Source organism: Hemitrygon akajei, chromosome 8 (genome assembly GCF_048418815.1).
Source record: "Hemitrygon akajei chromosome 8, sHemAka1.3, whole genome shotgun sequence".
NCBI classification, from domain to species: domain Eukaryota; kingdom Metazoa; phylum Chordata; class Chondrichthyes; order Myliobatiformes; family Dasyatidae; genus Hemitrygon; species Hemitrygon akajei.
The window spans coordinates 3,959,002-3,971,200 of record NC_133131.1 but is presented as its reverse complement, the minus strand read 5'-3'; the positions used below and the strand labels follow the sequence as shown (position 1 = coordinate 3,971,200).

The following is a 12,199-nucleotide window of genomic DNA, read 5'->3' as shown; positions in this document are numbered from 1 at the left end:
CGTGGGGACGGGTCTGTCACTGTATCACACCGGGGTACGGTACCGGTGGGGACGGGTCTGTCGCTGTAAAACACCGGGGTACGGTACCGGTGGGGACGGGTCTGACACTGTGTGACACCAGGGTACGGTACCGGTGGGGACGGGTCTGTCACTGTGTGACACCGGGGTACGGTACCGGTGGGGACGGGTCTGTCACTGTGTGACACCGGGGTACGGTACCGGTGGGGATGGGTCGGTCACTGTGTGACACCGGGGTATGGTAACGGTGGGGACGGGTCGGTCATTGTGTGACACCGGGGTACGGTACCGGTGGGGACGGGTCGGTCATTGTGTGACACCGGGGTACGGTACCGGTGGGGACGGGTCTGACACTGTGTAACACCGGGGTACGGTACCGGTGGGGACGGGTCGGTCACTGTGTGACACCGGGGTACGGTACCGGTGGGGACGGGTCTGTCATTGTGTGACACCAGGGTACGGTACCGGTGGGGACGGGTCAGACACTGTATAACACCGGGGTACGGTACTGGTGGGGACGGGTCCGTCACTGTGTAACACTGGGGTACAGTACCGGTGGGGACGGGTCTGACACTGTGTAGCACCGGGGTACGGTACCGGTGGGGATGGGTCAGTCACTGTGTGACACCGGGGTACGGTACCGGTGGGGACGGGTCCGTCATTGTGTGACACCGGGGTACGGTACCCGTGGGGACGGGTCTGACACTATAACACCGGGGTATGGTACCCGTGGGGACGGGTCTGACACTGTGTAACACCGGGGTACGGTACCGGTGGGGACGGGTCTGTCGCTGTGTAACACCGGGGTACGGTACCGGTGGGGACGGGTCTGACACTGTGTAACACCGGGGTACGGTACCGGTGGGGACGGGTCTGACACTATAACACTAGGTACTGGGACTGCAGTGAAGTCTTTCTGGAATCTTACTGGCACTAGTGAGTTGCCGGGTTGCAGTGTTGGCCCTCATTTTCTGTAACCCTTGGTCTTTACAGTCCCTGCAGACACTGAAAGCTCTTATTTTGTTGTGTAAGCAGTGAGAAGGCGTGTTTGAAAGGGCAATTTCAGGCAGGGTTAAACTTCCACAGTGACAAGGGTTCACTATTAGGTGACCAATTACAGCAGGATTGGGAATTTATAGACGAGACTGCTGAGGCTGGAATCTGCAACAACAATCTACTGGGGGGGCTCTGTGCGTCAAGCAGTCTCTGTGGAGGGAGGTGGTAGAACTTGTTTGTGTCTTTGGTCAAAACTGCATCTAAATCAACATCAATTCCAATGCTAGACCTGCCACGGCCAGAATGCTCGGGGAAAGTGAATGGCCACCTTATGAAGATAAACATTGTAAGGTCACGTGTATACTGAATCATACAGTGAAATGTCATTTGTGTCAACAACCATCACAGTCTGAGGATGTGCTGGGGACAGCCGGCAAATGTCACCACACTAATGTAGCATGTCTATAACTTACTAATTTTAAACTCTACGCTTTTGGACTGTGGGAGGAAACCAGAGCACCTGGGGGAAATCCACGTGGTCATGGAGAGAATGTGCAAACTCTGTTTACAGACACTGGACCTTTAATATAACCCTACAGAACATTATAGGATGTAGCAAATTTTGAAGAAAGTGTGTGGGTTTTAAACCAGTGGGAGGTGTTGAGGGGGTTTGGAACGGATTGTGGGAATGCTGGATCTTGGCAGTTGAGACATTGCCCATCTGTGGTGGAATGATAAAATCTGCTGAACTTTACTGACGGGGTACGGAACTCATTGTGGTGCAGGGTGAGAATCAAAACTCATATCTTCCAGATTTCCTTATGCAATTGGAGACCATTTGTCCTATCAAGCCTGTACTAGCTTGGACCAATCCCACCGATTAAATGACGCCCCCCCCCCCCACCGTCTCTCTCTTCATTGTGATCAGCAGTTACTATGAATGTGAAGAAGACAGTGAATGCTAAGTGGGTCAGGCAGCAACCGTAGAGAGAGAAACGTATTATAGGAGCAAACAGAGTTGGTGTTTGAAATAATGGGCAATTTGTTAAAAGCTGGTGCAGCCCAGAAGACCTGTGAAATTACCAGTAACATTGTGTACAGGAAGGCTTAAGTAACAAACTAGTTCCTGATTACAGAATAAAATGATTACCCACAGGTCTGATAGCAAATCCAATTTTCTGTTACAACAATGGGTGCACAGTATAATTAGTGAACTTCCGGAAACTCGGGTGTCGTTGCTGTTGCATTCCAGATTTCTGCTTTAATCTGTTACCACGTTAACACAATCCACATGACATTGGAGTGATGCACGAACTGGAAAGGCTGGAATCCAGGACTCAAAGCTGCACCGTGTCTGACAGGTGCAGGACTGCTTGTGGAACAGGCATTGGGTATTTTTGGAACCATTCAGGGGAACACCAAGGAACCAGAGAGGAGGTTATGTGGAATTACAATGATTAGCTCTGGGTGCCCGGTCCTGGTACCTCCGCTGGGGGTAGGAGCTGAGAGAGCGCTCTTCAGTCACAGGTACGGCCCTCTCCATCCCACATCCTGCTGGCACGGGAATATCCGGGTAGGTTGGGTTTCCTGGGACCGATTCCCCGTTCCTCGCTTTCATGGGATCCTGCTATGTACAGAACCTGTCGCATTGAGTTGGGCTGGGGGCTTTTGGTCATGGGAGAAGCGGGTTCTGAGGGAATGGAAAGGGTGGGGGCGGAGTCAGTTGAAAGGGTTTGTCCAGGAGGTGGGTCTTGTCCCGGGATCTGGGCTGCGTCATGGAGCCGGTGACCGAGTGGATCCGACACCGCTTCCCTTCGGTACAGAACCTGGGCTCGGACGCGGTGGAGAAGCTGCTCCGGGAGGAGCGGGAGCGGCTGCTAGTGCTGGTGAGCGCAGTGGAGCAGCGGGTCCGGGCAACTTCACCGCCCAAGGCCGAGGCCGCAGCTGCTGGCAAATGACCCCGGATATATATAATGCATCCTCCCCCAAACTCTCTTGTACACAAACCGCGTCTCTTCCCCCACCCCCAATTCTTCCCTCCCGTCTCTCATCCCCTATTTCTTCACCCACCCTCGTCTCTTAACCCCACGTTTCTTATCCCCATCTCACCCCTTTTCTTTCTCTGTCTCTTAGCTCCCATTCCTTACTTCCTGACTCAACCCCCATATCTTACCCCCAACTCTTACATCAGTCTCTTATCCCCTTCACTTACCCCCATCACTTACTCCTGTCTCTTCCCCTACCCATCTCTTACCCACTGTCTCTTAACCGCAGCCTCTTACCCCCTCATCTCTTAACCCGTATCTCTTCTCCCATCAGACAATATATTTACAATATTACTGAATTGTTAAATATGCAACACTTCTGTCTGCTTAGCTCTAAACTCCAACTCAATATAGAATGCATCTCAACTTGTACAAAGTACTGTGTAAAAAAAGTCTTACAGACTCCTGTTTGAGCCGAAAAATTAAAATTTTGACATGTCAGTCCAGGGCACTTGCTGTCATTGTTCAGTACCCCTGTCCTTGTGTTTTTGTGCGTCGGTGAGTCTCTTGGCTTTGTTTCCTCTTCGGAGGAATGGATTTTTGGCAGCAATTCTTACACAGAGAGCACTTCTGACAAGACTTCTCCTAGGTGTTCGATTTTGAGGGAGGGTGAAGAATTATATCAGGAGGCCAGCGTGCAGGCTGTTCAAATGAACTTTATTGACAACCCTTTTTTTCATACAGCTTCGAGATTTACCTCAGTGTCATTTTTGTGCCTGAGTTCCATCTGTTGCTGATGAACATTCTCACTCTGCCTGCCTGTAGTAATAGCTTTCTCTATTGTCAGATGTACCTGCAACAATTTGGTGCCTAGTAGCCGGATAGCAATCCTGTCTCTAATGAGCTCATCTCTCAGATTTTCATATGCACACTTCTCCGACAGGGCATACAATGCTGTGACAAAGTCATTTACACTTTCAGGCTCCTGTTTTCTGGAGTTGAACTTTGCCCTCTCATATGTCACATTTTGCATTCCTGTGAAATGTTCTATGATTTGTCCTGAACTGTGTTGTACTCCTTTTGTCAATCCTAATCGCCTCATGATGTCATCTGCATTATCACCCATGCAGTAATCAGTGTGCTTACTTGATGCTCTTCTGAAGCCTGAGTGAGATTGCTTGCAACCCTAAACCCCTCAAAGTCCACTGGTTTAGAGAAATCAGATGTCCCAGGGGGCTTTATTAGGTAAGTAGGTGTAGGTGCTGCGGGTATTTGCTCCATTTTCCTGCTTGTTTGTTTATTATTTTTATTTGGACTTCAAAAGTCCTCTTTTCTCTCCCTGAGAGTTTGACTGACTTCTCTGCTGTGTCTGTGCCTCTGTGCACTTACCCAGGCTAGTGGCCCACAATGTATCTGCTTTTGAGTGTAGCTTGAAGGCGTTGCCCAGCAACCCAGGCCAGCTCAGCCTCGTGGTGCATACTAGAAAAGGCAGTTTGGGTTGATAAGTCTGAATATTTTACATAGATATGTGCAAACAAGAACAGTCTTGCTGTAAATTCTTTCTCGTTGGGAATCTCTGAACTTTTCACCTGAAATAAACACCCAGTGGGGTTCAGATGGCAATTCTCAGTACCACGTCCTCACTTTCTGCCCATCCCAGTGACCCTGTCCGTCCCATTCTCCTACTATGACTTATTCGCACGTGTATCCATTCCCCTGCCTCCCCCCGACTATGGAACATTAACCCACCGGCGCTGCATATCACTGGGATGTAAGAGGAGATGGAGCCCCTCCCCAGAGTGGGAGAACTCTCCCCTCCCCCCTCGGTCACAGGTAGAGCATGCAAACTCCACCCAGGGAGCGAAGACAACAGACTCGTGTCTCCCTCTCGTTACAGGACGTCCGCAGTCCGGCCGAATATGAAGTCAGTCACTTGGAGGGAGCCATTCGCGTCGACCCACAGACCACCGACATGGAGAAGGTGATGAAGGAGCTGGGCCTGGCAGGTAGGGACCACCAGGAGCTCTGCTGGACACTGTGCTGTTTGTAAATAACACATACCATCCACAACAAGCATGATTTCCCAGGGACTCCCTCTCTTTCCATTGCCCACTTTGGCCCCCCTCTCACCTGCGCACTGCTTCCCTCTGTTTCCCCTCCTTTTCTTTTTCCCATGGTCCACTCTCCTATCCTATCGGGTTCCTTCTTCTTCAGCCCTTTATCTTTTTCACCAATCACCTCCCAGCATCTCACTTCATCCCACCTTCCCTCTCACCCATCACCTGATTGTACTCCTTCCCCTCTCCCCACTTTCCTTTCCAATCCTGATAAAGGGTCGTGGCCGGAAACATCAACTGTTTGTTTACTTCCATGGATGCTGCCTGACCTGCTGAGTTCCTCCAGCATCTGTGTTGCTCTGCAGAATCTCGGGTTCATGATTTGCTGTTGGTGAGGCTGTTTCACAGGACTGCAGTGCCCAGGAGAAGAGTCAGTGACCCCTCCCCACGGACCACTCGTATCCTGGGGGAAATAACGCCCTGCGTCCACGGACACCAGGAAGGTGTTCTGGGACTGTTGGGTACCACCAGGGATAAATTACATCCTGGATCAGAATGGGAATATCTTAATTTTCTTGCTGGTAGGTTATTGTACTTCATACTGTCATGCGGCTGTGGGGGCCAAGTCATTACGTATATTAAAGTAGAGGTTGATAGGTTCTTGATCAGTCAGGGCGCCAAAAGTTATGGGAAGGAAGCAGGAGAATGGGGTTCAGGGGGATAATAAATCAGCCACGATGGAATGGTGTAGACTTGATGGGCCGAATGGCCTAATTATGTGCCTATGTTTTATGGTCTTAATAGGAACCTGATGGGCAATTTCTTCACCCAGGGGGTGGTCAGTATATGGAACGAGCTGCCAGATGAAGTGGTTGAGGCAGGTACATTAACAGCATTTAAAACATCTGGACAGATCTATGGACAGGAAGGTTTCCGAGCAAGAGTTCCCAGCCTGGGGTCCACAGACCCCTTGCTTACTGGTATTATTCCACGGCATAAAAAAAGGTTGGGAATGTCTGTTTTGGAGAGATATGGGCAAATGGAACGGGCTCAGCTGGGAATCTTGGTCACTGTGGACCAGTCAGAGCAACACATGCAAAATGCTGGAGGCACTCAGTCTCTGGGAAACAGTACGGTCGACATATCAGGCAGGACTGGAGAAGAAAGGCTGAGAAGTAGATTTAAAAGGTGGGGGAGAGGAGAGAGAAACTCAAGGTGATAGGTGAAACCTCGAGGAGGAGGGATGAAATAAAGAGCTGGGAAGTTAATTGATACAGGGCTGGAGAAAGAGGAGTCTGATAGGAGAGGACAGAAGGCTATGGAAGAAAGAAAAGGGGGGAGGAGCACAGGAGGGCGTTGATGGGAAGGCAAGGAGATAAGGTGAGAGAGGGAATAGGGGATGGGGGATGGTGAGGGGGGGTGTGTTGGGGGCATCTATCTGGCAGAACAGTTGGGTCTGTTTCCAGTCTGTGTGACTCTTTGATTCTTGTGGTGACTGATTCCAGCTTCAGGCATCCGCAGCCCCTCTCCCGGGACAACATCGTGGATAGCAGACCACGTCTCAGACTCTGCAGTCAGATGTAAACAGCAGGCAGGTCCTGGAGAAATTCCTAGTGCTTGGTTGGGTGTGTAGCCACCACGTTGTGAGTGCCAGGTTTGTTAGGTTGGACCTGGAGCTCAGTGGCATAATAGACCCAGGAAAAGTCCTCAGTAGCTCCCGTCACCACCCTCCATCCCAACCAGGATTGAAATGGGGGAAATTAGTCATTTCTTTTATTGGCTCATATGCAGAGGCACAGGGTAAAATCTGTCTTGCACACCATTCGTGCGGATCAACTCATTGCACAAGGAATAACAGACTAGAGGATAAAGTGTAACAGTTATGGAAAAAGTGCAGTGCAGACAGAGAGTAAGGCACAAGGCCCTAACAAGGTTAAACTGTGAGGTAAGAGTCCATCTTACCATAGTAGGGAGCTGTTCAATAGTCTGTAACAGCGGGGTAGAAACTGTCTGTGAGCCTGGTGAGATGTGCTTTCAGGCTTTTGTATCTCCTGCCCGATGGGAGAGAGGAAAAGAGAACATCCGGGAAGGGTAGAGTCTTTGATTGTGCTGGCTGCTTTACTGAGGCAGCCAGAAGTGTAGGCCTTAAGACCAATTTGATGGATGTACACTAAATCATGAGGGGTAGAGACAAGGCAAATGCAAGCAGGCGTTTTCCACTGAGATTGGAACAAGAGGTCATAGGTTAGGGCTACCACAGATTGGAAGGATGTCTCTCTAGAACAGGGAGGCCTGTGACTAGTGCAGTGCCATAGGGATCAGTGCTGGGTCCTGTTGTTGTTCGTCATCTGTGTCAATGATCTGGATGATAATGTGGTTAGCTGGATCAGCAAATTTGCGGATGACACCAAGATTGGGGAGGGGGACGTAGTGGAAGTGAGGAAGATTGCAACAGGACCTGGACCAGATGGAAAAATGGCAGATGGAATTTAATACAGACAAGTGTGAGGTGTTGCACTTTGGGAGGACAAACCAGTGTAGGTCTTACACAGTGAGCGATAGGGAATTGAGCAGTGCGTTAGAACAGGGATTTGGAAATGCAAATCCATAATTTCTTCAAAATGGCATCACAGTTTGATAAAATCATAAAGAAAGATTTTGGCACATTGGCCTTCAAAATCAAAATATTGATTACAGGAGATGGAATGTTTGAAGTTGAAGTTGTATAAAATGTTGATGAGGCCTAATCTGGAATATTGTGTGCAGTTCTGGTCACCTACCTATGGGAAAGATATCAGTAAGATTGAACAAGTGCAGAAAACATTTACAAGGATGTTACAGGACTGAGACTGGAGTACCTGCGTTATAGGGAAAGGTTGAATAGGTTAGGAATTTATTCCCCAGAGATAGAAGAATGAGGCAGATTTGATAGAGTTACACAAAATTATAAGGGGTATCGATGGGGTAAATGCAAGCAGGTTTTCCCACTAAGGTTGGGTGAGACTACACAGGTCATGGGTTAAGGGTGAAAGGTGAATGTTTAACCTCCTCTGGACTCTCTCCAATACCAGCACATCTTTTCTTCAATACAGGCCCCCATACTGCTCGTAAACCTCCAAGTGCAGTCTGACCGATGCTTTATAAATTCCTGATTGTGTATTATATCCATTCACAATGGATCTTGTTGCAGGTGATCTGAAGGACAAAGAGGTGGTGTGCTATTGCACGGTGGGTTACCACGGCTCGGAGATGGCTCAGAAACTGCAGCAGGCTCTGGCGTCGGGCCCTGAGCAGCCGGGGCATGATTGCCCAGTGGTCTACAACCTGGAGGGTGGTTTGGCCAAGTGGGCCAACGAGAGGAAGCCCATCATGGATGGCAAGCAGCAACCCACCCGCCTGGTCCACCCCTACAACAAGGTCTGGGCTGAGCTGGTGGAGCCCGAGTTCAGGGCTCCAATCTGATCCCACGCCGAGAGCAACACACACAAAATGCTGGAGGAACTCAGCAGGCCAGCCAGCCTCTGCGGAGAGGAAAAACCGTTGACGTTTGGGCCAAGACCTAACGTTTTTATGATCCCAGACCCACCTCCAATTCTGATCCTTCTGTCCTGCACAGCAACGATTTGTGGCAAGGTGAAATTCGTGGACTAACAATCAACATTAGAAGATGCAACTTGGATTTCTGTGTACAGACGGGGTCATAAGAACATAAGAGATAGGAGCAGGAGTAGGCCAATCGGCCCCTCAAGCCTGCTCCGCCATTCAACAAGATCATGGCTGATCCAATCTTAACTCTAGTTTTCACCGAATCCCACAAGGCAACAGTGCCAACCAACAGGGCACCATGCCGCCCATTTTATTTTATTATTCATCCCGCCCAAACCCATGTGATCACCCGGGGGGAAAAAACCCGGGGAAAAAATCTGGAAAATTCCTCTCCGACCCATCCAGGCTATCGAAAACTGGTTTATGAGATCACATTGCTGATCTAAACCTAGCCTCATGTCCACTTACCTGCTCGCTCACCGTATCCCCAATGCCATTTTTATCCAGGAAAATGTCTATCTCCGTTTTGAATTTATTGAGTGTAGTAGCTTCCACAGCTCTCTGGGGCAGCAAATTCCACAGCCCCACTACCCTCTGAGTGAAGAAATTTCTCCACATCTCAGTCCCGGAATGGCATCCCCTTATTTTAAGATTATGCCCCCTAGTCCTAGTTTCACCCATCATTGGGAACATTCTCCCCGCATCCACCCGATCAAGCCCCTTCACAATCTTATATGTTTCAATAAGATCGCCTCTCATTCTTCGGAACTCCAATGAGTAGAGTCCCAATCTACTCAACCTCTCATCATACATCAACCCACCCATCCCCGGAATTAACCTAGTGAACCTTCTCTGCACTGCCTCGAGAGCCAGTATGTCCTTTCTTAAATATGGACACCAGAACTGCACGCAGTACTCCAGGTGTGGTCTCACCAATACCCGGTACAACTGCAGTAAGACCTCCCTGTTCTTATACTCCATCCCCCTAGCAATAAAAGCCAGCATTCCATTGGCCTTCTTGACCACCTGCTGCACTTGCATACTAACTTTTTGTGTTTCCTGCACCAGGACCCCCAGATCCCTTTGCACAGAAGCACTTTCCAGTTTGAAAGTGCTTCTCATCGGTCTGACTCATTGTCCAAGCAATCAAAGCAGCTGTGAATACAATAAAGAGCTGGGTGCTCTCTGCTGACTGTCCTCCTCAAGTGTAAAACTGGATCTTTGTGACAATACATTTCCCTGCTCAACACACACACACACACACTCAAACTTGTGCACACACTCACCCTCATGCATCCTTGCTCACACACAGACCCTGGCGAGGGTGGTAGTGCTGGTTGTGTTATCAGTGGTTTGATGGGGTGAGGGGACAGACAGGCTGCTCCTTCCCACAGTACGTTGCAAGAGTGGGTGACACTGGTGGAACACTGGATTTGTGACCTGTTTCTCACTCGTTAATAGAGGGGCAGGTGCAGGCATTTTGTACGGATGATTTCACCCCCATTAGCCTCGCAGAGGTTCATGGCAGTTATGTGAGCTGGGAGATAACCAGTGGCCGGTGCCCCCCACCCTGGCTCAGGCACCGAGTTCTCAGCTGATTCGGAGTTCAAGGCTGCAGTTCGAATCTCTGGCCTCTTAACTCACTCCGATAACCTGGGGTTGGGGGGGGGGGGTCTCCTGATTACCCCTCCCCTTCCAACCCTAAATTACAAGATAGTTTCTCAATGATCCATGGAAGCTATTGAAACCAGTGGGGGGGGGGGGGGGGTTTCTGGTTAAACTGCTGACAAGAACACAAGGCAGTCAATCAGCTCTTTCAGCCACGCTGGTTCCTTGAAGAGCTCTCCCCCCCCCCCCCCCCCCTCACGCCCACGTGGTTCTGTTCCATTCCCTCAGTACATCAGTGTGCTGGACTAATTTACAGCGGACACTTACCGAGGGAACTGGAGGTAACCACACAGTCACAGTGAGGATGTGCAAACCCCACACAGAGTCTGGGATCGAACCAGAGTGTCGAGAGCTGGGAGCTAACCACACTACCTGCTGCATGACAGCGTGGGACCCCGCCACCAATGGAATCTGTAATGAATATACAGCTGGTTGTTGGTTACCATCTAAGGTTGCAACATTTACAGTGGGTTACAGGCCATTTGGCCCCTCAATCCACCCTCCCTTCAATACCTGAGTCCATTACCCACCTGATTCCTTACCCCACCGATCTCATTCTGGGATTCTCACACTCACGGAGCACTACCACCTCCAGGGGTAAAAATGCAAAACTCAGAGGTGCCAAGGGACTTGGGAGGCCTCGTGCAGGATTCCCTGAAGGTTAACTTGCGGGTTGAGTCAGTGGTGAGGAAGGGAAATGCAATGTTTGCTTGCATTTCAGGAAGACTAGAATATAAGAGCAAAGGTGTAATACTGAGGCTTTTGTAAGACATTGGTCAGACCACACAGAGTTTGGGGCCTCTTACCTAAGAAAAGATGGGCTACTATTGGAGAGGGTCCAGAGGAGATTCACAAGAATGATCCCAGGAACGAAAGGGTTAATGTATTTGGAGCATTTGATGGCTCTTGCTTGTATTTGGAGTTTAGAAGAATGAGGGGCAGCTCATTGAAACCTATCGAATATTGCAAGGCCGAGACAGAGTGGATGTGGAGAGGGTGGTTCCATTAGTGGGGTAGTCTAGAACAGACAGCACAGTCTCAGAGTAGAGGGAAGTCATTTAGAACAAAGCTGAAGAAGAATTTCTTTAGCCAAGGGGTGGTGAATCTGTGGAATTCATTGCCACGGACGGCTGTAGAGGCCCAGTCACTGGGTATATTTAAAGTGGAGTTTAATAACTTCTTGATTAGTCAGTGTGTCAAACGTTATGGGGAGAAGGCAGGAGAATGGGGTTGAGAGGGGAAATCAATCAGCCACAATGCAATGGCACAGTGGACTCGATGGGCCAAATGGCCAGTTTCTGTTCCTATATCTTATGGTCTCATTCCACAGCCCTCTGGGTAACGGGGGCAACTCTTGTCCTGACATCTATCTTCCCATTCCCGTCTCCGGTCTTAACAAGCAGGAATTGGAACTGCTACTTGCACCCAGATCATATAGAGTGGATCAAAGTTCAAAATCAGTTTATTATCAAAGTACATATGTCTTTTGATTAAGGTTTACAAGGACGTTGCCGGGACTTGAGAAACTGAGTTACAGAGAAGGGTTGAATAGGTTAGGACTTTATTCCCTGGAATGTAGAAGAATGAGGGGAGATTTGATAGAGGTGTATAAAATTATGATGGGTATAGGTAGAGTGAATGCAAGCAGGCTTTTTCCACTGAGGCTAGGGGAGAAAAAAACCAGAGGACATGGGTTAAGGGTGAAGGGGGAAAAGTTTAAAGGGAACATTGGAGGGGGGTTTCTTCACACAAAGAGTGGTGGGAGTGTGGAATGAGCTGCCGGATGAAGTGGTAAATGCGGGCTCACTTTTAACATTTGAGAAAAACTTGGACAGGTACATGAATGAGAGGTGTATGGAGGGATATGGGCCAGGTGCAGGTCAGTGGGACTAGGCACAGCCAAGAAGGGCCAAAAGGCCTGTTTCTGTG

At 49.4% G+C, this 12,199-nt stretch overlaps 1 protein-coding gene across 1 annotated transcript; it reads left to right on the top strand.

Moving 5' to 3' along the window:
- Positions 1 to 2,571: 2,571 nt before the first annotated feature.
- Positions 2,572 to 9,799, top strand: LOC140731563 (tRNA uridine(34) hydroxylase-like). Its single transcript, XM_073053081.1, has 3 exons — positions 2,572 to 2,900; positions 4,897 to 5,005; positions 8,247 to 9,799. The coding sequence occupies exons 1-3, from the start codon at positions 2,790 to 2,792 to the stop codon at positions 8,516 to 8,518; spliced, it is 492 nt and encodes a 163-aa protein (XP_072909182.1). The 5' UTR covers positions 2,572 to 2,789; the 3' UTR covers positions 8,519 to 9,799.
- Positions 9,800 to 12,199: the final 2,400 nt, after the last annotated feature.

Bases quoted from the DNA above. Each gene is read 5' to 3' on its own strand.
- LOC140731563 (XM_073053081.1), top strand. From the start codon at position 2,790: ATGGAGCCGGTGACCGAGTGGATCCGACACCGCTTCCCTTCGGTACAG. The intron at 2,901-4,896 runs GTGAGCGCAGTG...CTCTCGTTACAG, and splicing joins GGGAGCGGCTGCTAGTGCTG to GACGTCCGCAGTCCGGCCGA. The intron at 5,006-8,246 runs GTAGGGACCACC...ATCTTGTTGCAG, and splicing joins GAAGGAGCTGGGCCTGGCAG to GTGATCTGAAGGACAAAGAG.